This window comes from Sylvia atricapilla, chromosome 1, assembly GCF_009819655.1.
Source record: "Sylvia atricapilla isolate bSylAtr1 chromosome 1, bSylAtr1.pri, whole genome shotgun sequence".
Lineage (NCBI taxonomy): Eukaryota > Metazoa > Chordata > Aves > Passeriformes > Sylviidae > Sylvia > Sylvia atricapilla.
In genome coordinates, this window is record NC_089140.1 from 7,583,743 (window position 1) to 7,606,875 (window position 23,133).

General features: G+C 41.1%; 1 protein-coding gene across 1 annotated transcript in view; it reads left to right on the plus strand.

The window, feature by feature from the left end:
• LOC136358445 (dipeptidyl aminopeptidase-like protein 6) overlaps nucleotides 1–23,133 on the plus strand; it is an 81,434-nt gene that overhangs the window by 12,965 nt on the left and 45,336 nt on the right. Inside the window, exons 2-5 of the mRNA XM_066314353.1 lie at nucleotides 15,506–15,660; nucleotides 16,891–16,988; nucleotides 20,913–21,036; nucleotides 21,870–21,908. Of these exons, the coding sequence (XP_066170450.1) occupies nucleotides 15,506–15,660; nucleotides 16,891–16,988; nucleotides 20,913–21,036; nucleotides 21,870–21,908 (416 nt within the window). The remainder of the gene's footprint in view (nucleotides 1–15,505; nucleotides 15,661–16,890; nucleotides 16,989–20,912; nucleotides 21,037–21,869; nucleotides 21,909–23,133) is intronic.

Sequence of the window (23,133 nt, forward strand, 5' to 3'; positions counted from 1 at the left end):
TGCAGCATAAACCTTTCCCTGATCCCTTGCTCAGGCCTCTTTGGGTTTATAAAGGGCTGGAATTCATGCTAAGTACAGTGGCTGCCTCTGGATTTAAGAGCAGCTCTCCCCCTCTCAGCACCCCCACACTTGTAGCTAAAGTGCAAGAAAAAGATTAAATGACCATCACAGATGACTCTCAGATGTATCTCTTGGTACAAGTCTAATTATGACCTCCACTGAGGCAATTATTCTGTCCTGATCTTAATGCCTTTTGCAAGCATCAATTAATAAAACTTCACATAATGTCCTGCTAGAACAGGAATTATTACCGTCTTTTTAGAAACAGGCAAACTGAGGCACAAATTATTGACCTGGTTTTAGATGAGACGAGAGAAATTAGGACACAAGACTGAAGTGAGAGTTTCACCTTAGTCCTTAGGAACCAAATAAAATGCAGAGCATTGCGTGAAAACCCAGATCTGGCTGTTTTCAGCACATCCCTCGGCTCACCTCCAGCACAGACCCCCGGCAGGTGCCCTTCAGTTTTGGTCACAGGATCTGAGGGATGCAGCTCTGGGGAAATGTGTCTGTTCCAGTCAGAGGGCTGGGCTGGTCCCCAGTGATTTCCCCAGGAATAAAAACCTTTCCAACCCACAGGGCACCCTGTGAGCAGAAGGCAAATGCCTGTTGTTAAAGCTGCCCCAGCTCTGTCAGACTGTTCTGCATCCTGAAGGGAATGATGGACTCTCACCTGCCTTTCAAATCCCAGAAAAAAGGAGCAAATCGCTTCAGCCCTTTTTACACAAATGACTCATAAGCATTTGCCTCCTACATTAGTTTTGCTTTTGCTCGAAGTTGAGTCATTGTTTTGTATTTGATTTAACAACAATAGCAGGAGAAAAAAAAAATAGCCATCAGTAGCTACTGCATAAGACTGGATCAAAAGCAATTCCTTAAAGGAGGCTTTCAGCATAGCTAGATAAAATATTTGAGAAACTGGTAAGAAATAGACTTGAAAAAAAAAACCAGCTCCTAAAACCAAAGCATTATGTTTTCGTGCTATTGTGCTTTTAAAATTGAAGGCAACAGTCTGAAAACAGGCATCAAAAATAAATCTTACTTGAAGGGAATTATCTGGAGATCATTGTATTTATTGCATTTATTTTGATTTTCCAGTCTTTGCCTCAGACTGTAGGCATGGACATAACTTAAAAGGTTCAATACCTCACTTAAAATATTAAACTTTACTTGATTATTGAGCTAACCCATCCTAACCCTTAAATTGTCATGTGTTATTTTGGAGTATCACCAGCAAGCTAGGAACGGTGAGAATAGGACAGGAGGCAAGAGCTGTATCCCCAGCAGCTGATGGATTTCAGATGCAATAGCTGAGGCTGTGCTGCCCCTCGGAGGCACAGCACAAAGTTGCATAAGTCCATGAGGAGGGAAAGGATCAGTTATGGTGCTTTGAAATGATCTTATTTTTGAACTCTGCCTCCTCTCTACCCTTCTCCCAGTTCCCCCTGTGGATTGCCCAAAGGGCTGTGTCTGGAGGCACTCCTTGCCCAGATCATACTGTGTATGATGATACACTGGAGAAATCATTTTCCAGTTAAATGTTGGTGTGTTAGAATCTTTTTGTGTTTGTCATTCCTTTTCCCTGATCTGCTACAACTGTGGATATCTCAGCAGTATTGAGGATGGACTGTGGTGGGATGGGAGGGTCAGGAGGGTAGGGAGTTGAGGTGATCATTGCCTGGCTCTATGGAGCAGAGAGGAGATTTGGGGATTTCCTTCCCTGTAAGTTTCCCCATTTCAGCAGAGCCAGTGGAGCTGTGAATTTGGCTTGTGAGCACTGCTGATTAACACCAGAGCCGTGGTGGGAGAAGCTGTCACCCTGCTCATTTGGCCCAACACACTGAGACAAAGAAGCAGCTCACTTCTGCCCACTCAGGATCCTTTTAAAAACTCTCTCTGGGGAATGACCCAGCTAAAATATTATTTTGTTTGGGAAAAAAAAAAAAAAAAAAAAAAAAAAAAAAAAAAAAAAAAAACCACCCACAGGGCTGTTTGGGCTGTTTATGTGTTTATGGGACACCTCTTGTTTCAAAGCTTGCCTGTGAATTTTGAGCATCTGATTTTGACCTCACAAGAGAGAGTAATATGAACTGGGTGCTGACCTGGCAACTAGTGAAGCAGGAAATCTGGGCTTGCATCAGGAGCATTTCAGTGCTTTTGTGAGATTTAAAACTATTCAAGATGGGATAAAAACCTCGAAAGGAGAAATGATAACTTCAGAAATAGGAGCTTTTAGTGGAGTTGTTCTGTGTTAGCAGGAAGCCTGCAGGTCTGGGTGAGAGGTGTGAGCAGCACGAGAGAAGTGCAGTCCTAACAACAACTGAGTTGCCATGGAAGGGTTCTAGTTCAGGATCTCCCAATTACTGAGGTCCAAGTTTATCCTTAATGAGCACATCTCAGAGCTCAGCACTGCTGAATGACTCTGCAGCTGGAGGAAGTTGCAGGAAGCTTGGAGAGGCCAAGAGGTTTTTTGGGTTTTTTCCTTTATTCCATTGAACTTCAGAATCCAGCCCTGGCAGAGCTTCTTTCCCTGGGAGAGGAAGAAGGCAGCAGCATGATGGATCTAGCCATGTTCCAGGCTTGTCCCTGATTGAGCAAATTGGGTTTAAACCAGCCAACCTTCTGTTCCCTCCCAGAACTGATGTTCACCTGCATGAATTACTTGCTTGGACTTCATAGAAATTGCAAATGCAAGTCAACTGAGTACAGTAAACACCAGATCACAAAGAATTTGGCCTCGGTTTCAGAAAAATAACTTTCCTGGGACATCCAGAGAGGTTCCTGACCTGCCCTGCTAAATCATGCCTGGAGGTGGAGATTCTCCACTCTGACTTTACTTCTTTTCAAGCTTTTAGTTTAACTTAGTGGAAGGACTCTGTTCTTTGCTGACCACTTGAAAAAGGAAAGAAAGCATAAAATCATTGCTTGGCTGCACAGTATTCCTAAGCAGATGTCTATTTTTAGTTTCACAAAAAAAAGCAATTAACCATGAATGCATTCATAGAAATTAAAGGAGTGGATTTGGCTACTTCAAACTCATCAGTCCTTAGTGGACCAACCTGACAGTTACATTTCTTTATACATCTTATTTTAAAAAAATATAAAATAAGAACTGAATCCTTAGTAAGTATGTATTACTATTTATACCAGTTATGAATTTGGACTTAAAACCACATTAAACCATCTGAGTACAAGAGGCACAGAAATGTAATTTACAGGCAATTATTTCAGCCAGGTGGTTGTGTTTGTAGCAGTGTATCACAGTCCTATTTTCAGTCTGGGAAAATAAATCTGCAAAAGAGAAACCAGATATCCTATTAGCATTCCTTAAAGAAAAGTTCTTCACACTAAAAAAGAAAAAAAAAAATTAAATTTTGTGCAATCATGGTGTAACCGTGCTTTGAATATTTTCATAACCTGGTGGAATCCTGCTAAGCCTGATGAAGATGAAACCTTCCACCCAACATGCCAACGACATAATTGGGATTTATAGCTGCAGGCTGGAGCACACAGTCTTTAGGGACTGGAGGGAATGACAGGGAAATATCACTTGGAAGCAGCCTGAAGAACAAGTCACAGCCTCCCTCCATCCCTCCCTGATGAGCCCTCCCACACTGGAGTGTTTGTGCCTGCAGCAGCAGGGCTGAGCACCCACCTCAGGCACTGCCCCTGGCATCAGCCCAGAGCTGCTCTCCAGGAGGAAAGTTACCAAGAAAAGATGAAAAGCAGCCAAGGAAGTCTTAGAAAGAGAGGACAATATATGTATTAAAATTGGCACCTCTGAGTGTAACCCGCATCCAAATATTCCAGGAATAACCCGACTTTGAAAACTGGGATTTAGTGATAAGTAATAAATGGCAGAGAGAACAAATCACTATTTCCGGTCATACTCAGCAAGGACAGGAGCATTCTCTTTGCAATTTCATTGTGTTTGCTATCAGAATTCATGGTTTGGCAGTGGGAAAGTTCTCACCAGCTTGCTGTGGCCTGGCTGTGCCTGGTGCTCAACAAACATCCCACAAAACCAGAGCCAGCCCCCAGAGGACTGCAGGGAATGGTGGAATATCCCTCAGCCGTGGCCTCAACACAGCAGCACTGCCAATGTCATGGATGGCAAGGTCAGAATATACTGGGTGGAAAATGAGCAGCCATAATCCGTCTTTTTTATTTTTGTTTTGTTGTTGTTTAATGTGGGAATTGTCCTCAAGACTAGATCAGATTTTTTTTTTTAAGGGTAGAGCAGGCCATGATGACCTTGGAAATTAAGATTATGTTAGGCAGATAAAAATGGAGCCATCTCCATCCTGCCAGTAAGTGCAACAGATAAAGAGGGGAAAGGAGGGTGAATTTCTTTCCAAAGCCACCCTTAATCAGCAAAAAACAGCAGACAAAATTATCTGTGGTAGATGGGGATTTGTGCAGTATGGGTTACATTTATTATCTGGCAGGTTATAAGCTGTATTTTAATTTCCGGTATTTTCCTGCTACATCTGAAGGAACAATGCAAGCTGGATCCACTGCATGTCATTTATAAGTCTGTGCATGTCATTTATATGGTAATGGGGGAGTTCACCCTCATCCCCAGTGATTTCTGCAAAATTCTGCATGCAGGTTCTCAGCATATTTCGCTTTCTCCAGCGTAAATTAAAATGCACATTCATGATCTTTGAACAAAGCAGGCAGGGATAATTGGTAATTTGAGCCTGTTCTGTACAATGCAATTCAAAGTAATACTTATAAATTGCAGTTAATTAATCAGGGTGTTGTGTTTTTTTTTCTTAAAATTCTTAGCTGCCTTTCTATGATATTGATTTTTAATAAGTTTTACTCCTACCAGTTTTGGTTCCAATTATACAGGCAATTTCTTGTCACTGTTAATGCATGGCCCTTTGTGTGTTTATATGCCCATTTCTGTATATTTTGGGATATTTTTTCAGAAATTTTTATATTCTGGCTTATGGATAGAGTTTTTGTTGGCTGCAGTTTAAAAACTGAAAATAATAGAACCAATGTACAGCCAAGAGAAACAAGGTACAACATGGAATAGAAAGCTCAAATCAAGACAATGAAATTTTTAAAGAATTTTAAATATCTGGAATTCCACTGCCACTATGAACAGTCAACCTCATTTGGTACTTAATTGACTATCCAATTAAAACTCTTTGTAGAAGACTCTAATTGTTGTGACTTTAAAGAAAAACTAGTGATCATTAGAGATACAAACTTTGGGCTCTCTAAGGAAATTCAGATTGGTCATAAATTAAAAAATAATAATATTAGCAAATATAGATGCGGAGGTGGTGCCTGTGATGGGAAATATGCCATTTGCACTTAGCACCCTGTGCCTGACCAAGCCCAGCCCTGTTCAGCCTGACCTTGAAATGACCAGAGCTGAGGCATCCTCCACCTCTCTGGGCAACCTGTGCCAGAGCTTCACCACGCTCACTGTAAAAAACTTCTTTCATGTGTCCAATCTACACTTCTCCAGTTTAAAATCATTACCCCTTTTCCTATCACAACTGGTTGTCTAAAAGTTTGTCCCCATCTTTCTTACAGGCTTCCTCCAAGTACTGAAAGGCTGCAATAAATTCTGCCTGGAGCCTTCTCTTCTCCAGGCTGAACAACCCCAACTCTCAGCCTCCGTAGCAGAGGTGCTCCAGCCCTCTGATCCTCTTCCTGACCTCCCTGGCCTCCTCTGGGAATTCCCCACTGGGAATTCTGCACACCAAACCCACTGGGGTCTGTTTCCTATCTCACTGATGGGAGTTTCTTGGCTGTCACTGACAAGCAGAGTTGCACAGACCTGGTTGGTGCCCAACTTTCCCCTTATTTTGTCAGCAGATTGAGGATTACTGCACTGGAATCTACAGATCCAAAATATTGATAAAAGAAAGTATTTTTTGGTAGCAGGGATAAAAGAGATTTTGATGCATGGACGTTATCCTGCAGGGATGTTTGTCTTTTCTCTGCGTTTACCTGGGTCCAGAGTGGACAACCTTCAAGGCACACACCTAGGAAAGAACAGAATTCTGCTCAACGTGCAAGTGCCACAGCTCTGATAAGCACAGTCAAAGCCCACTGATCCATAACCTGATTGCATACCTTTACCTTCATTAATAATAAATGTTCCTGTTATTTGATAAGAACATATTTTTTCTGAAATGTTGCTGTAAGCTAATTTGAATTCTGTTTCTATCCAGCTCTCTTTTTTTTTTTATTATTCCTTGGTGATTCTATTGATCTCAGTAGCTCCTCTGATTATTCAGTCCTGCAAAATCAGATTCATGCTCTGAGTCATTATTGAGCTAAATCTCCCAGTTAGCCAGGTCCTGAGTCACTGTTCAAGTTGAAACCTCTGGGAATATTGCCATAACAGGGCAATATATACCCTGAGTGGTTTTTTAATGGCTGTTCAATGACTTCAGCTGTTTAAATCGGGTAAGGAATTAGGAGCTAGACTAAATTCAGTCAATGTGCTCCAGTTCCCATTTCATAAAGCAGGGCTGTATTTTGCAATATTAACTGACATTTATTAGCACTCAGACTAGGTGACTAGCAGGTGCTGCTCAGGGTGAATAAATCATGCAAGCAATTCACATGAAAGACAGCTTGTGCAAGTGCTGATAAAAGTCCACGGGGTTGAAGAATCAAGTTCTTTAATAGCAATGTCAGGCTGTTCAGTCTTCTTATCTCTCATATTTCTTTATGAAACATTAAAAGAGATTGCTTTTGGGCACTTGTGTTCTTGAACTATTGCAATCGTCTAATGAATTTTTGATTCAGAGGGTTTTGTGATCACTAACTTTCTTGATACATCTGTAGCTATTGAAATGGATCCCCTGTGTCAAGGCTGGCTGTCCATCTTCCTACTATCATAAACCCCACAGATTCGTTAGACAGAACCTGTAACTTTTAATTTAAAGGAAAGGTGACGTTGAAGCTGCTTGAGCATGTTTGAATAGAGAAATATTCAGCATATAATGAAAGCCCTGATTTGTCTCACTGCATTGCACAGATAAGCAAATTGCATTTCCAGCCATAGCAACCTGTTCAGTGGCACCAGAGGGGAAAAGAAAAAAAAAAGGATTTGTCTGTAAAGAACCCTTCTGCATTTGGGCCATGTGAATTCTGTCTGGTCTGGGTCCTTAGCAACTGAGAAGGTTCAGCAGGACCTTGTGGTGGGCATTTACCCACATCAGTGAGCTGCAAATTGCTCCAAAGGCTCCTGCCAGGAAAGGTTTCTACAGATTTAGTGCCTTTAGCTAACAGGCTTTCATGAAGAGCTGACAACAGGCTGTGGGTTTAGGTTTGTGCCAGGTGATGGAAAAACACATTCTTATTATGCATTAGTGGCAGACAGCAGTTTGCCACTGCAGATGGGCTTCCTAGATGCATTTGCTCTTTGGAGTGAGTGCTAGAAACAGGACTAGCTGAGGATAGAGTCACTAATATTTCGATTTTCATAATTCAAACCCCATTTTCATTATTACATCTGGACATCCTGACAGATCACAGACCTGCCAGACTCTGCACGTCAGTCTTGTCATCGTGGTCCAAAGGTTGTCACTGACACTGAGACTGACTCACACAACCAAAGGACATTTACTAATTGTAAGGAGCAGTTGTGAGCATTAATCATCAATGCTTTTGAAAATTAAGGATTCCTAAGGATGGAGTAAAGGTGACAAAAGCCCAGAAGGACAGAAAAAGAAACTTCTGAAAAGAGGAGAGGGAACATGTGGAGGCAACTCAACATTTTTCTGATATGTTTATTTGGAGGAGAACAGCTATTTTTGCAAATCAGGCCCCAAAATATTGATGTGCCAACAGGATAGTATGGTTTTGTGCATGACACATGGTAACCCTGCCTGCCTGCTGTGGTTGCTCTGGAGGGCTGCCAGACTCCTGTGGAGTTGCTCATTGCTCCTGCTGGACACCCAGGATCCATGTGAAACCTGGAGAACATCTCCTCTCCGTGGCTTTTTGCACCTCAAGTGAGATTTGCTGAACTGAGTGCACTCAGTGTGTCACAATGTGAGGGTGGCCTGGAGAAGACACTCTGAATATTTTCAAATAGCTGAGTTCTTCTCTTATTTGTAAGAATCCACCTGTATGTCTCAGATGACATCTCGTACTTATGTGTGTCTGTTTTGTTAGATGGTTGATTGCGGCTTTTTTTCCAACAAATCTTTTTGCATGATTGAGGGAGATTTTAAACATTCATGATTTCTTAGTTATTACAGTCTGAGCTTGGCCTCCTGTGTGTATTCTGTAGGGGCTGTAGATAGGATCAGGCTGGTGTTCAATAAATCCAGCTTTTGAAGCCCCCAATCACTCAAACAGTAAAGAAGGTCTGGCAGCTACTTGCCAATAACCTCATAAACAACATTCCTAATGCCCTGACTCGTATGGCAAACACAGAATCTTTTAGTGTTGGAAACACAACAAATTGGAAGAATCAATGGGTCAGGGGGAAAAAAAAAAAAAGAAAAAAAAAAAAAAAAAGAAGTAACAAAACAAGCAAACCACTTTAAATGAATAGTTTCTAAATAGGAGCCTCAGAAAATCTCTTCTGCCTGTCAGGAGCATGGTCCCATGCTAACATCTCATCCATGATCTCATCCTGCTTCTTGGGGATCAGCGTCCTAAACATTGTCCTAGAGAAACTGGACAGTGTGGTTATTGCTGGCAGTTGGGAGTAGGGATGAGGAGGCTGGGTTGGAGTGTCAGGATTTGGCCAGGCTGGGTGGCAGATTTGCCTCTGATGTGCACTTGGGCTTTGCTGGAGACTGTTTGCTCTTCATTCCCGTGTGTTCCCTCAGGGATCCTGGCCAGGTATCAGCCAGCATCCCACAGTGACTTGTCTGCTTCCAGAGCATTGCAGCCTGTGGTGTTGTCACCCAGAGCCACTTCCTTCTCACAAAGCGAAGGACAAATGGACCACAGTCAGTTTGTGTCCATATTTAGTGGGGTTTGTCTGTTTGCCGAGGCTTTGCTCAGGCTGCACAGCAGCTCTGGGGCCCACATTGCAGATGTGGAGACAAGACATGATGCTGCTGACAACACAGAACACATGAGGAGTGGTTTTCCCCAGGAACCACCCTGCTGAAAGAGCTTCTCTCCTGGCCCTCAGCATCTGGCAACGGGGAGGAAAAAGCACTGGCCAAAAAAGCACTCCTCCTGTCTGCTTGTCTGTCTCCACGGTCTGCAGCAGCAAGGGGCTGAAAGGCAATTAAACCAGATGACTAAGAGCAGCTAATGACACTTGCAGCCCTCACCTTCCCTGTGCTTGAGGAGGTGCAGAGCTCCTGGCTGGGCTCCTTTCGCTGAGATGAGGTGCTGCCACCTTCCCAGGGCTGCCAAACACACAGGAGCTGCTCACCCTCCAGATGAGATTTGGGATCAAGGACTTGGGGTTTATAAAGTGCTCTCTAAAACACATCCTCAAGAGTGCCATCAAAGCAAGTAATTGTTTATTCTTCCTAAGCTTGTTGCCTGTCAGTGGCAGAGGAGACTCTGTGTTCTGAGTAGGAATAAAGGGTCACAGGGGTCAGCAGTGCAGCTCGTTTTTCTTAAGAATCTCCTGGACAGGAGCACAAGCAGCTTGAGGAGGGTTGTTCTTTGCATACAGATTCACAGAATATTCTGAGTTGGAAGGGACCCACAAGGATCATTGAGTTCAACTCTTCAGCAAATGGCCTGCACAGGGATCAAACCCACACCCTTGTTGTTCTCAGCACCACTCTCTGACCAGCTGAGCTAATCTCAGGGTCAGGAATTGTGGAATTTGTCTGAGCCCATAGATTGACCTCAGCCACCTAAATTTTTATGATTTCTACAAAAGGTTGTTGAATTGTTCAGCAGCCCTCCAAAACTGCACTTTTTTTCCACCTGACTCAATTAGACAACTGTGAAAGAGGATTAATTGCTCTGAAATCAATAGTGCTGCAGAGCTATTGCTGACATCAGCACAAAATTATGTCAACATAGGAAAATGTAGATTTTGTATGGTAATCTGGAATAGTTTTACACTATTTGTATATACATAACTACTTTTTTACACTCATTTTATATCTATTACAATGATTTAATGGAAATCAGTGTGGACCCACACTATGGCAACTAAGAGAAAAATTTGATGGCATAGAATAAAAGGTCATTTTCCAAATCCATCCCTGGAACATGTGTCAATAAAGGTGAATATGAACAATGAGTTTTCCCTAACTGGCTAAAAAATACTTGCTCTCACACTCTACAATAGTAATCGATTTGGACATGTGGTTGGGGCTTTGAGATGATCTAGTAATTGATTTTAAAACAGATGGCAGCTGTCAAATAAGCATTTGTATTTATTTGATGTTTCTATGAGAACCCTTGGGATTTCACTATCTCAGTAGTCTTTGTTTTCTCCTTTCCTGGACCCTCTTGCTGTTCTCTGATCTCTCTTCCTCTCATGTTCTTTTGATACGTCCTACTGACAACTTCTTTTGAGCTTTCTTTCCCAGCATAAGCCAAGGCTTTTATGTCAGGTTTTAATATCATTTTGCTTAAAATTCCTTTTTATTACCAGTTTTAATAAAACAGCAAAATGTCTTCAGCACACCAAATACTTTATGATCTGAGCATCAGCTACAACACATCACTTGAACAGAACCATTGCTTATACTCCTCAGATTTGCTATAAGCTCCCCAGAATTGCTGTGCTTTACCAAATCAGCAATAAATAACACTGGTCCTGAGAGCTTTTGAACCTTAAATTGCTAATGTCTTCGATTTTTTTTTTAATTGCTTTGTTTTAGTGATAAGAAAGAGTTGCAATGGTCCAGGTCAGACTAGCAGAGGACTGGTCTGTCCAAGCGTCTTTGTCTTGTGCAAGTCTCTGTTTCTGTTAACTCACACTTGAAAATTGCATGTTATTTGTGTCTTCTGACAAGAAGGCTCAGGAAAAGGTGGGGGTTTTTACTTAAAAATTATGTTTTTTCTCCTGATATCATTGGAAATAATCTCTAAGTACCAGTGGATTTCTCAGTCAGTCACTGGTGAAGGCTTCATCTTTTCCAAACAGCAAGCCAGAACTTTGCCACCTTCAGCAGAAAGGCAAAATTGACAAATATGACCCAAGATGGACAAAGGCTGCAGAACTAGTTGGATTTTAGAAAAGGATGAAGAAACCCCCGTGGCCATGGCATTTGCATGTACGTGCTTATTAGCAAAGAGGAACTCTGCCAGTCTGTGCAAGCCTGGGAAGTGGATTTGTCAGGGAAATGTCTTTAGAAATGCCCCAGTGGCAGATTATGGTTCAGAACATGAAAACTATCTCTGTGGATTTCCAAATGTGGTGCATACAACAGTTCTTTTTTCAGAATCTGCTGGTTGCCACAGTGGTTGCATAAAATAAAGGCCTGGTGATTTTCCCTGTACTGAGTCTGTCAAGGAAGTCAAAGGTCTGAATGCACTTCACTGGGACTGTTCAGTGCTTAGACAGAGGTGGAAATGCTAATTATAAATGTTTGAGTTCTGTGGCTGAAGTTGCTATACAAGTATCAAAAGGAATAGCAAAATTCACTTGTGAAGATCCTTACAGGACTGGGGCAGATGTTATCCATGGAGAACAAGACAGAAGATTTTTTGGGATCTCTTCCAGATTCATTTGCTATGGTTCCTTGAGAAGTTTGTTACCTGAAGTGAGATAAAAGTCTCCCATTTCACTGCTCTTGCAAGGGCTGCAGAAATTAAATTGCAGTTTGAAACAATCTGGTGGCTGCCTAATTTTATACATGCTGGGCTAATTTTTGATGACAGACCTACTAGAAATGTCCTCCCAACTTCTGATCCACTGTTCAGTCTTTCCAGGGGTTACCCATGTAGTACCACAGCCAAATGCTACATCCAATCCCACTGATGCCTTAAGTTTCAACTTTCATGTTTTTCAGATTCTGTGCTGCCCAGGGGTGCAGTTCTGAGCCTCATATAAAGTGTTAGTAAGCTCCTCACAGAGTAGGGAGACAAAACAAATCCTTTTCCTGCTGAAGGACAACTTTGAGGCCCAAAAGCACAAACAGGGGTGGGCTGAAGGGAGGAACAAGAAGGATGGGACCTCACAACCTGGAGCTGGAATTGGACAATTAAACCCCACTATACAAATGGACCAAAAATGTAAGACCTGGTGACTGGTCTGCCATTCTGTGGCTATTCTAAGTCTGCCTTGGGTGCAGCCCTGGTCAGGCCCTGTCCTGCCCAAGGTGTACCCTAAAGGCCTTTCAATAAATACCTACTTTATTCTCTAGCTCTCTCCAGGTCTGTCTCTGTCTCAGATCAGCCTTCCCAAGGCATCACCATCTTCACCACAGCCTGTTACTTGGCAACTGAGAACCACGGCAAGGGACTTCTCATTCTGCTCCCTGATGGTGAGCAGGAGGTGAGTTTCCTCCATCAGGAAACTCATCCTTCAGAAGGTGTGGCATTCCCACTTTGGGCAGCCTGGTTCTCTCTGGATGCTGCTCAGGTCTTGAATCCAAAGACAGCCACCTGCATAATGCACAAATGTAACCTTGAATTCAGCTCAGGGAACCTTCTTCACATCACACCTCTGTCATTTCCTGCAGTTTCTTCTCTCCTCCAATGATATTGGAGTCTCCAAGATGGATATATGCCTGGTTGTCTCTGAATATACTTTGACCTGGGACTTCAAATTCTCCTTCTGAGGGTCTGTTAACTTAGAAGACTGTTTGTTTCACACAGCTTTGAAATGATCATTTAGTTGGGCCTTACTCGACTACAAAAAAAGGATTAAAAAACACATCCTGTAACATTCCCTGAGCACAAACACATCACTGGATAATACATGTGCCCACTGAGGAGTGTCATCATGAGCAGGGTCATCAGCTGGTTCAGGGTGATTTATTAGTGGATGTGCTGAGATGGAATAGACACTGAACTTGTCTCAAACCCTGTGCTTGAGCCCAGTCAGCAGGTCTGAACAGCTCTTGTTCAGCTAAGGCAACCACACACTTTACTCTCACTATTTTTCAAGTTTGCTTGTCCTGTTGGGGCTGCCAAGCAAAACTGTGGAGAGAGACGGAGCACAAAACCACCAGGATCTGACTGTGAGGAATCTCAGCAGCTCACTCACAGCATGTAGCACTCAGCAACTGCAAGCTCTGGGGAGGAGGGTAAAAGTTTTTACCAATTATCATTTAATGCTCATAGTCAGGAGGTCATGATCTAAATATTTAGGGGGGTTTTAGTATTTAAGGAGAATCTGTTTTTTCATACCCATGAGGCAGGATCTGAATTAACTTTAGAAAGACTCATCAGCAGCTGATTTTCAGAGCATGTGCTAAATGCAAATGCAAGGAATAAACTCTCTCCAAGAACAAATTGTCTGCAAATCATTTTTTCTTTCAGCTGAAAATTTTTCTACCAACTTTCTGGTACTAATCCATTCTACAGGCCATGAGAATGTTCTCTGGTTTGCTAAAATAACAGCAAGGTCCTGGCTTTGTTTCAAGGCAGAGGCTCACTCAATTAAATCTCATTAACAGAGGACCACAAAACCTGCACTAAAACCTTTCTGGGTGTGCGACCTTCAGCAGAACTGCTTCATTAAGTCTGAGCTCCTGGAGAAAATGTTTGCTGAATAAAGTAATTCCTAATTAATGTTAAAATGTCAAGGATTCATCTGCCATCCATCTTTACTCCTTTTCCTTTATTCTCTTCATTATCTCTTTAATGGGCAACCAATATAAAAGTCAAAAGCAGCATCTTTTAAATGTACATGTAACAGGTGGGACAATGCAGCAAAGCAAATTTGCCAGATGTGCTTTCCCATGAAACATTTGTAACTTCTTAAATATCTTTCCAAAACTCCACTTACATGCTGCCATTAAGCATTGATTAATTAATTTGTTATTTCTGAAAACCATAAGTATCCAGGATGAATTTTCCTTTGCACCCTTTTTGATGTTACCTTGAATTTTATTCCAAGCCATACGCAAGTCTTGATTAACAAAGTGTTTATTTACCCTGTGATGAATATAATTGCCTGTTCTCCAAGGATTGCTCATCCTATATACATATATATATATATATATATATTTTAATTAAACAAGATCTGCTGAGTTTGTACTCTTCAGACCAGAGGGATGTCCTGATTGGACTGGGGGATCATCAGAAGGTGGTGTACAAACCTGGTGGGTCTGAACTCAGAAAATCCTCCTCCATTTTCCAGTGACCAGTGATGGCAGCAGACACTGGAGCTGCCTGGACCTGTGCAGCAGGACTTCATGGTGAACGCTTAGAAAGACTCTGCAACCTCTTTAATTTTTATTCTCACATTAAAGTAATGGGACCCATCTTCCTGCCCATCAATCTGCACAGCATATGCAAGCCCTTCTGGTGGTTTAAATAGGAATGACTCACATGATATTAAGCCTCTTAATGAAAATGGATTACATTATTGTCTTTCACAAAATGGGAGGTTTAAAAAGCCAAGTTAATGTCTTCCAAATGTCAGTAACTGGAGACACTTTGGACCAAGAGTGAATTTTACAGCTTTTCTGCAGATCTCTAAGATGAACCCATCTTTACAACAAAGGATATTAGATGATATGAAAAGTATTAGAAATTAGAAGTTATTTGAATTTGAATTTAATGAGAACTATATTCTGCCAGTATTAAAAGTAATTTCACATGATGGCAATATTGTTTTTCCTTACATACTTGAACTCTGACATGTTTGCATTGGCATCTTTCTGAGCACCTTTTCAATGGCAACTATGTTACTGAAATCTCAAAAATCCCAAAATTCACTGGTATAGAGGATCAGGCTCTAACCCTGGCTACTTATGGCAAATTGCCTTTCAAAAGTGATTTAAAAAATGAAATAGGGATAAAAGTCAAGATGGTATCCAAGACACAGGGTCTAAGGCTTGTTATCATGTTTTGAAGTTCCAGCCTTTCATAAATTACAGAAAATCTCTATATTTATTTATTCCCAACAGGCAACAGAACTAAGGGATATTTAAATTGTTGCTGAAATACTTGTATAAACACTGTTTGAATTGACTGATATGTGTCTAGTCCAATGCTGTGAACCCTAATCATGTGCAGGACACATGGCAGGAGCAGCAGGGCCTTTTCTGCTGTCATCAGTGTGTGTACTAATATGAATAATTTGATGTTTCTTCTGCAAAGGTAATTAAGGCTAATAACCTATAAATACAGAGTAATTGTTATCAATTGTGTTCATTTGTGTATATGGCATAATTTGATGAGTATTTTTGATTGATATTCCTGTGGCATCCTCCCTGTGCTGTGATTAGGCTGGGATTTTCCTATCTGCACTGTTTCATTTATTGCTAACTAGTAATTTACCTCTAATAGCTTTTTTTTTTTTTTTTTTTTTTTTTTTCTGTTCTCTCTCCATTTTTTTTTTTTTAATTAGAGGAGATCTTGAAGACTCACATTGCTCATTGGTGGTCTCCTGATGGCACCAGGTTGGCATATGCAACAATTAATGCCTCCAGAGTCCCCACCATGGAGATCCCAATATACACAGGCATGCTCTACCCTACTGTTAAAACATACCACTATCCAAAGGTAAGGGAAAATAAAATAACCAGTCCTGCTGCTCTATCAGAAATAAATAATTGTTTAATTCCAGTAGTTTCAGACAGGAGATTAATAATGCACACTCATCAGCAATGAAAATAAAGAGATCCAAGGGAAGAGTAGCTGTTCCCCAGTGGAAATCCGTGCCTGTGGTCTCCATTGCTCTTTAGCTGCACTTGTGAAATTAACTTTTTTGGTTCTATGAGAATTAGTGATTTTACATATAATGAAAATAAAATTTAAAAATCCTCGCTTTTGATGCTCACAAAAGCAATTGTGCTTCCACGCTGGAGCAGGTGAAAGTTGGATGGTGTCTGAGGGTTTGAAATTTCTGTATTTCCATATTTGGATATGTTCCTATATTTAAGTAAGCTTCTATATTTAAATACATTTCTATACTTAGATGCTAGATGATAGATAGACACACACAGACATACATATACTCTATATTTAGATAGATTTTCTTTTCTATAGGGAGAAAATGTTGTATTTGGGCTTCCTTAGAATATCCAGGATGGCCTAATGTCAGAGGGAACATTGATTGTAGAGATTTGCTGTGCCTGAAAGAGAGCAAAGACTGAAGATCCCATCTCCCCTTGGCTGCAGACCTGCAGTGGGTGCACACCACTGACAGAGCTCTCCACCAGCACAGACTCACTGCTGCTCTTGTTGCTGTAATTTCCTGCTCTAAAGCAGGGCTGAGGTGTCTGCTGCAGTCATTCCTTCTGGGTTTCTTGCTTTAAGCACTGATTGCCTAAGGCCTCGCATGCTGGTCCAAACTGAACCCCAATTGAACAGGAGAGATACCCACATCTGTGCAGGTTTTGTGGAAATCACAATGGTTCAGCAGGGGATGTCCTTTCCTACAGTACCAAATGAATCAGTATTTTACTGTATCTGCCATCATCCTGTTAGACAACCTTTTGTCAAAAGGTGCAGGAAATAGCAAAATATCTAGTTGCCATCAAAAGTTGGATTTTTTTACTAAGGTTAGAAATGTCCTGAGTAAAACTGCCCCTTGTTTGTGCCTCCCAACCTCTCCACACCTCTGAGCCACATCCCAAGATCTCCCTGGGAAAGACCACAGCAGTCCAATCCCTAACCCGTTCAGTGGGAATGCTTTTTATAATCCATGGGGATATAATAAATCAAAACCATTCTATATTCTATGTGATATGGTGGGTTTGTTTTTTTTTTTTTTTTTTTTTTTAAATCCAGGCTGGAATGGAAAATCCAACAATTTCTTTGCATGTGATTGGTCTGAATGGACCCACTCATGACCTGGAAATGACTCCCCCAGATGATCAGAGAATGAGGTAGGTTCTTTCTCACCCTTGAATGCTGGCCCCAGTTTCCTTGGGGTTTTAGATTAGTGTGACTTTTTTCAAGATAATTTTACTGTTTTTAACATTGGACCTTTCTCTGCTGCTATCAAAAAGTTTCATTTTGTGTAAATCTACTTACTTTTTTTTTTTTTTTTTCAAATTACTTATCTTTTACCTGTATTTTATAGAACATTATATTAGAACAGGTTCACAATTAATAACTCTTAAACAGTCCAAATCTATTTATGCAAAAGAAGATGTATTCCCTGTGGCCAAACCAAATGGACATTTGCCTTTCAAAATACAACTTCAGGCCTGTGTACAGCAGGTGGGAATTCAGGATCACAGTATCCCCATCACAGTATCAGAATGGTGGCTCCTGAACAAGATAATTTCTCTTTAGTAGCATTCTCTGTAAACAGAGAGACTCAGAAAGGTTTTAATTACAGCAATAACTTCCGACTGCAGGATCCAAGTGCTGTTCATAAATTTGTTCTATATGGTTATGGCTGGCCATAATTTATTTTGTTGCAATCAATATTGCAAAACGATGCAAAATAGATCATAATTAATTAGTGCCTGTATATTTCATCAAAAGCATGGCAATTGCCATCTCTAGGGATGACAGTAGTGGTGCTGCCAGAGCAGTAGGGGTGCATTTTCATTATGCATATGTTTTCTGAAGTGAGAGGATTAGTGTGATAAAATTTTATTAAAATAGGCAAGAGGGATGTACTGTACATTCAGTTACAGAAGGGAGTTTTAAGAAAGCCAGGGAGGCTGCTGATAAGGATCTTTCCAGCAGACACATCCTATCTGAAGCATTTCAGTGTGCTCAGTGCAGATGATATATGGACAGAGGGATATTTCGTGTTCTTTTCATCTGGAGCAAAGTGATTTAGTACAATTAATAAAGCTGATAATAAAGTGGAGATATGCCACCGCCTTTTTTCTTTCAAAATTGAAAGAAGCCAGAAATTTTCCACAGGAATTGGGTATTTTTCAGTAAAAACCCCAACGAAAATAAAAAAAGCAAAGCAAAGCTGATGATGAAAAAGCATATTTGGGGGTAAAATTGATCACAGTATTGATCACTTGTCCTTTTAAAATTTTTTTCATTCTGAACATTTTTGTCAAGTTTTCTCCAGTGCCATGCTTTTCTGTGGAAAAAAAAAAAAAAAAGCAAGTGAAGGGTTTGAAATTGATGGGAGAAAGTAGTACTATAACATTTTTTGCCTGACAAACATTTTTTATTTTGGTGAAAACCACCTCAAGATTTTCACCAGCAGATGGTCAGAATTGGATCATGAACCAGCTTGTTTCCTTTTTTCTTATTTCCTTATTTCCCTTTTTTCTTATCTCATATTTGCATCTCAGGTGGCAAACTGAGGGATGATACTATCTCCCTCAAGTGCAGAAATCATCATTGGCCTTTGCGTGGGCCAGAAACAAATAAATAATGGAAAAACTCAGACAACTCCAGTCTCATCTGAGCAGCTGTCTGTGCCCAGGGACCATGGGCTGGGCTGCTGCCTGTCCTTGGCCTGCAATAAATCACTGTTCTTTGTAGTGTTCGTGGCTTTGTCACCCTGCTCACACTGTAGGAATTCCTGTTGTAGAGTCACAGCCAATGTTTGGGATTCCCGCCTCCAGGAAGCACCTGTGGGAAGCTGGGGCATGAACAAGGGTGCTGAGGAATAACCTCAGTCTCTGATGGTTGCAAACCAACAGTGTCTTTAGTGGGATGTGGAAATCCATTGCAAAACTCTCCATGTTTTCCAGGGCTCAGACAAGGTTTCCCTTCCCTTTTGCTCTGCTGTGGATGTCTGTAAATGCAGTGGTCAAGGACCTGCTGGTATAGATTTCATTCTATGGAAGAAACAGGTTCTCCCTTAAATCAGCTCCACATAAAGTGTGGGACAGGTCAGGCAGAGAGGGCTTGGGAATTGCACTGATTTCCCATTTCTCTCCACTGGCTGCTCGACCAGTGCAGCTGCAGGAGCAGCAGATGTTTAAAATTAGCTGAGATGAATCACACCTTCTCGTCTCATTTTCCTCTGCAAAATGAGAACCATAAAACTTGGGTATCCTATAGAAGAGATGTGAAGGGAACTAAATGAAATTAAAGGCTCCACATTACTCAAAAACTAGAATAATGACTATCCAGGTATTTGCAGTTATCTGTGGGCTGGGTTATCCATGGTTTTGATGGCCAGAAGAGGTTTCAGAGAGAAACTGAGATTCCATGCCCTTCTCTGGGGTGGTAAGGAAGACCATGATGCACCTAAAATAATAATTAAAAGTTCCTGAGAAGGAACTGTGGCTCTTGTGTTCAAACAGTGAGAGGGATGTAAAAACTGAATACGCATCCTTGAAACTTTAAATTGGATTTATGGAAAAAATGCTTCAAGCCACAATAAGTTACTGAAATCACGTTCCTTTTCTGGGGGGACTGAATCTGCTCCGTTCATTTTGGAGAGAAAGAAAAGACAGTTATACAGTTTAATTTTGTTGTGTTGTTTGGTTGTGGGTTGTTTTTTGTTGTTTGTTTTTTTTTTTTCCTCCTAGGGCCTACACTGTTGTTGATAAAGAGTAAAATTACAATTTTATTTCAGGCTCTAAATTTTCAGACTGCTCTTGTCTCACCTGGGCATATCCTTTCCCCCAACCAGTGCAATGGTTACAAACACTGAGACCTTTTGTTCCTTTTACCCACAGCCAATTTCAGGCACTAAATATTACTGAAAAGTACAAAATCAATTTCCAGCTTGTTATTTTTCTAGACAAACAGACCTTTGTGCTTTTGCCCTTTCTCTTCAGTATATGCAGGAGCTCTTGCCAGAACTCAAAGGACTCTCCAGCGACACGGTGCATTATTTCCAAAGAGAGCAACAATTCCTTATACATATTTTATAGCAAACAAATGAACTAATAAATTTTTTATAGACTGTATGCTGTAAAAAGTCCTGTTATACTTTAAGGATGCCTTGGCCCACATGGCCCAGCAGTATATTAAAACATCACCAGCTCTGGCTGTGATGAGCCAGAGCTGTGCCCTACAAATGAAGTGGTGGAGCCCTGATTTGCTGCAGAGGTGAATGACTGGTAGCACCATGCCCTGGCTCTGAGAAAACAACCATCAGTGAATTTATTCCTCTGCTTTCCAGCCCAGCCTAAGTGGTTGCAGCCCTCACTATTGCACAGGACTTTTCCTGAAGATACTGATTACAGGACTGTGCAGCCCACACCCATGATTTACTCCAAGTATCCTCACAACCTGAATATGTCCAGCAATTAAAAGGCTGCAGGGTGTGTAGGAGGGTGGTTTTGCTCATGTAAACTATCTCTGCTGATGTCTTTGTGGCAACTAGTTGCATCTGCTTTACAGAGACCCTGTGTTGCTCCAAACTCTATCCCTCTTACTATTTGTCTTTTAATGGAACACTGCTGGATACTTTGGAGTGCATCTGGCACACTCTGAGGCCATCAACTTTTCATAAGCATAAACACCCCGACCATTGATAGTGATGGGTCTGAGTCAGCTCAGGTTAGTGTGCTCAGAATGGAAATGGTTTGCAATTTCTTTTCCACCTGTTCGTAAATTCGTAGCTCCAGGCTGTTCAATCCTTCTTGGAAGACAGAATAACTTGAAAGATCCTTTATCTCTGTATTCATCTCTTCTTTGAAAATAATTTCCAGAAGTGGCAGATAAAACACCTGCACAGCCCTAAAAATGTCATTTTTAGGGGTTAAAATCCATACATAAAGCAGCCTAGAGACATCAGGACATGATGTTCTTTAAAACCGCGGCTCTCTCCTGCACTGCTTGCCTGCAGGAGCCTTCGACTGCTCTGCCACGGGGCAGTTCATCAGGATGGCAGCGTGGTGACGTGCTGTGTGTGTCTGTGTCTGCAGGGACTACTACATCACCATGGTGAAGTGGGCCACCAGCACCAAGGTGGCAGTGAACTGGCTGAACAGGGCCCAGAACGTGTCCATCCTGACGCTCTGCGACGCCACCACCGGGGTCTGCACCAAGGTAGGGGAGATTTGCACAGAGAACACCTTCAGTGTTCACAACCCATGCTTGGAGAAAGTATTAAACTTCTTTTACATGGTGAGAAGTCAGCTGGAACACGTTAATTTAGGCAGACACAATATAAACAGTGTTCACAATTTTTGATTCTTTTTTTTAAAGCCCTGAAATCCAAGAACACTCTGAGGATGTTTGAGGGAAAGTGACTGCCTGTCTTGAAACACCTTTATCCACACACAAGCTTGCATACATCAACAATTTGCAACCTAAATATCTTTCCAACATTCTAGCTGCATTATATGTATTTAATGGCATTAAAACCAGCTCATGCTTATCTACACATACCTTAATTGTCGTTAATTATTCCCTTCTATAAATGCACAAATACAAATGGTGTATTGATATAAGATCAGCAGATTCCATCATTTAAACTGGCACATGTTTCCACTGCATAAAATTGTTCCAATACCCCCATCTCTTGAAAAAGATGATGCAATTCTGTGCATAGAGCATGGTGAGAAGTTTTTTCTTAATAACTTTCCTTTCAGCCTTTATTTATTTCTTAAGAAGATTTATTTCTTTGGAGAATAATGCGTCTTGTGGATTTATGTGTTTTGTCTGTATGCATAAAATGCTTTGTTGATCTAGTGAATGCTTATCCATCAGGGAGGAAAGTCAAGAAAAGCAGCCACTGGATTCCACTCCAGAAGCACGTATTTAAACAGTTTCTTTGCATCTCTGAGCAACCTTTCAACTCCAATCCAACAGCTTCCTACATTGATAGCCAAAATACAGCATATGACAATTATGGTATTAATGATCTTTTTGTGTTTTAGAAACATGAGGATGAGAGTGATGCCTGGCTGCACAGACAGGTAAGAGTGATCTTCTCCTTGTGGTCAAGTTTCTGGTGGGATAATTGCTTCACTGAGCTTTTCCCCAAAGAGCAAAACTGATTTCCAGATTTGAGAGAGATTCTTGGAAGCTGGCATAATCTGTATAAGAGGAAAGAGCTTCTCAGGAGCAAAAATGTTCCTAGTGAAGATGGTAGGTCCCATAGTCCTTAGCCTGCAATTTACTTGTGTTTAAAAGAGATGATGTGGGTGGAAAATCACTCACTGGCAGTATCTGAATAAGACTCATCAACTCAGAGGCAATCCTTCATACCCTCCCCTGACACTGATGACGATGGTTTAAGTACTATGGTGGTTGTTTTCTGGTCATTTTATAAAGAAGGTCTCTGTCCATTCAGAGACAAAATCATGCAGATGGACTGTTGAGTCACTTGAATATCATGTATAACTTGCCCAGGGGTTAGTTTGTGAAGGGACCTCAGATGAGATGAAGCTGTTCCTGAGAGAGAAGCTGTGATCTCGATTCAGCCACAACACTGAACTGTTTCTCAAGCCTTGTGTGAATGCCAGACAGGGAGCAGCATGCCACAAAATATCTTCTTCGATGTATTTTTCCAAGTCCAGATTTAAAGCATTTCAGACTTTTGTCTCAGCCTGTTCAGAGGAGCCAAGGCACTGTAGAACTGGTCCTACATCACTTCACAGCAAGAACAGTGCTCCCCTCTGCTCCAGTGGCTGTCCTGCAGCAACAAGCTGTGTGTGATCCACATGAAAGCATTGTATGGGGAAATAGATCTTGTGCTCCAAGCATTTCAAATGATCTTTTGAGATGATATAGAGTTAATATGGTGCTGAAATGTTCTTTACATTCATCAGGACTATATTGGCTTGAGTAGGAAACAAAAGCTTAAAAGACAAGATAAATCAAGAGAAAATTAAATTGTCCAGATACTGTATATTAAAAAAAAACCCAAAAAACAAAAAACAAAAACTTAACATGATCTATTTATTTTATAAGCTTGAGGGGAATAGCAGTAAAATAGTCCTTTCATTGCTATTTGCTGCAATATAGTAAAAGTTGTGTTTTATATTATTAATACAGTACAGTGGAATTTGTGTTTTTACACTACTCTGGTTATTTAGTCACCTACCACGTGGACAGGCATTAAAAGATGGTGCTTTATCCTCAATATCTGAAGTAAATGGTCTGTCAGTCTCTAATGGGCCTGCTCCAGGGAAATACATT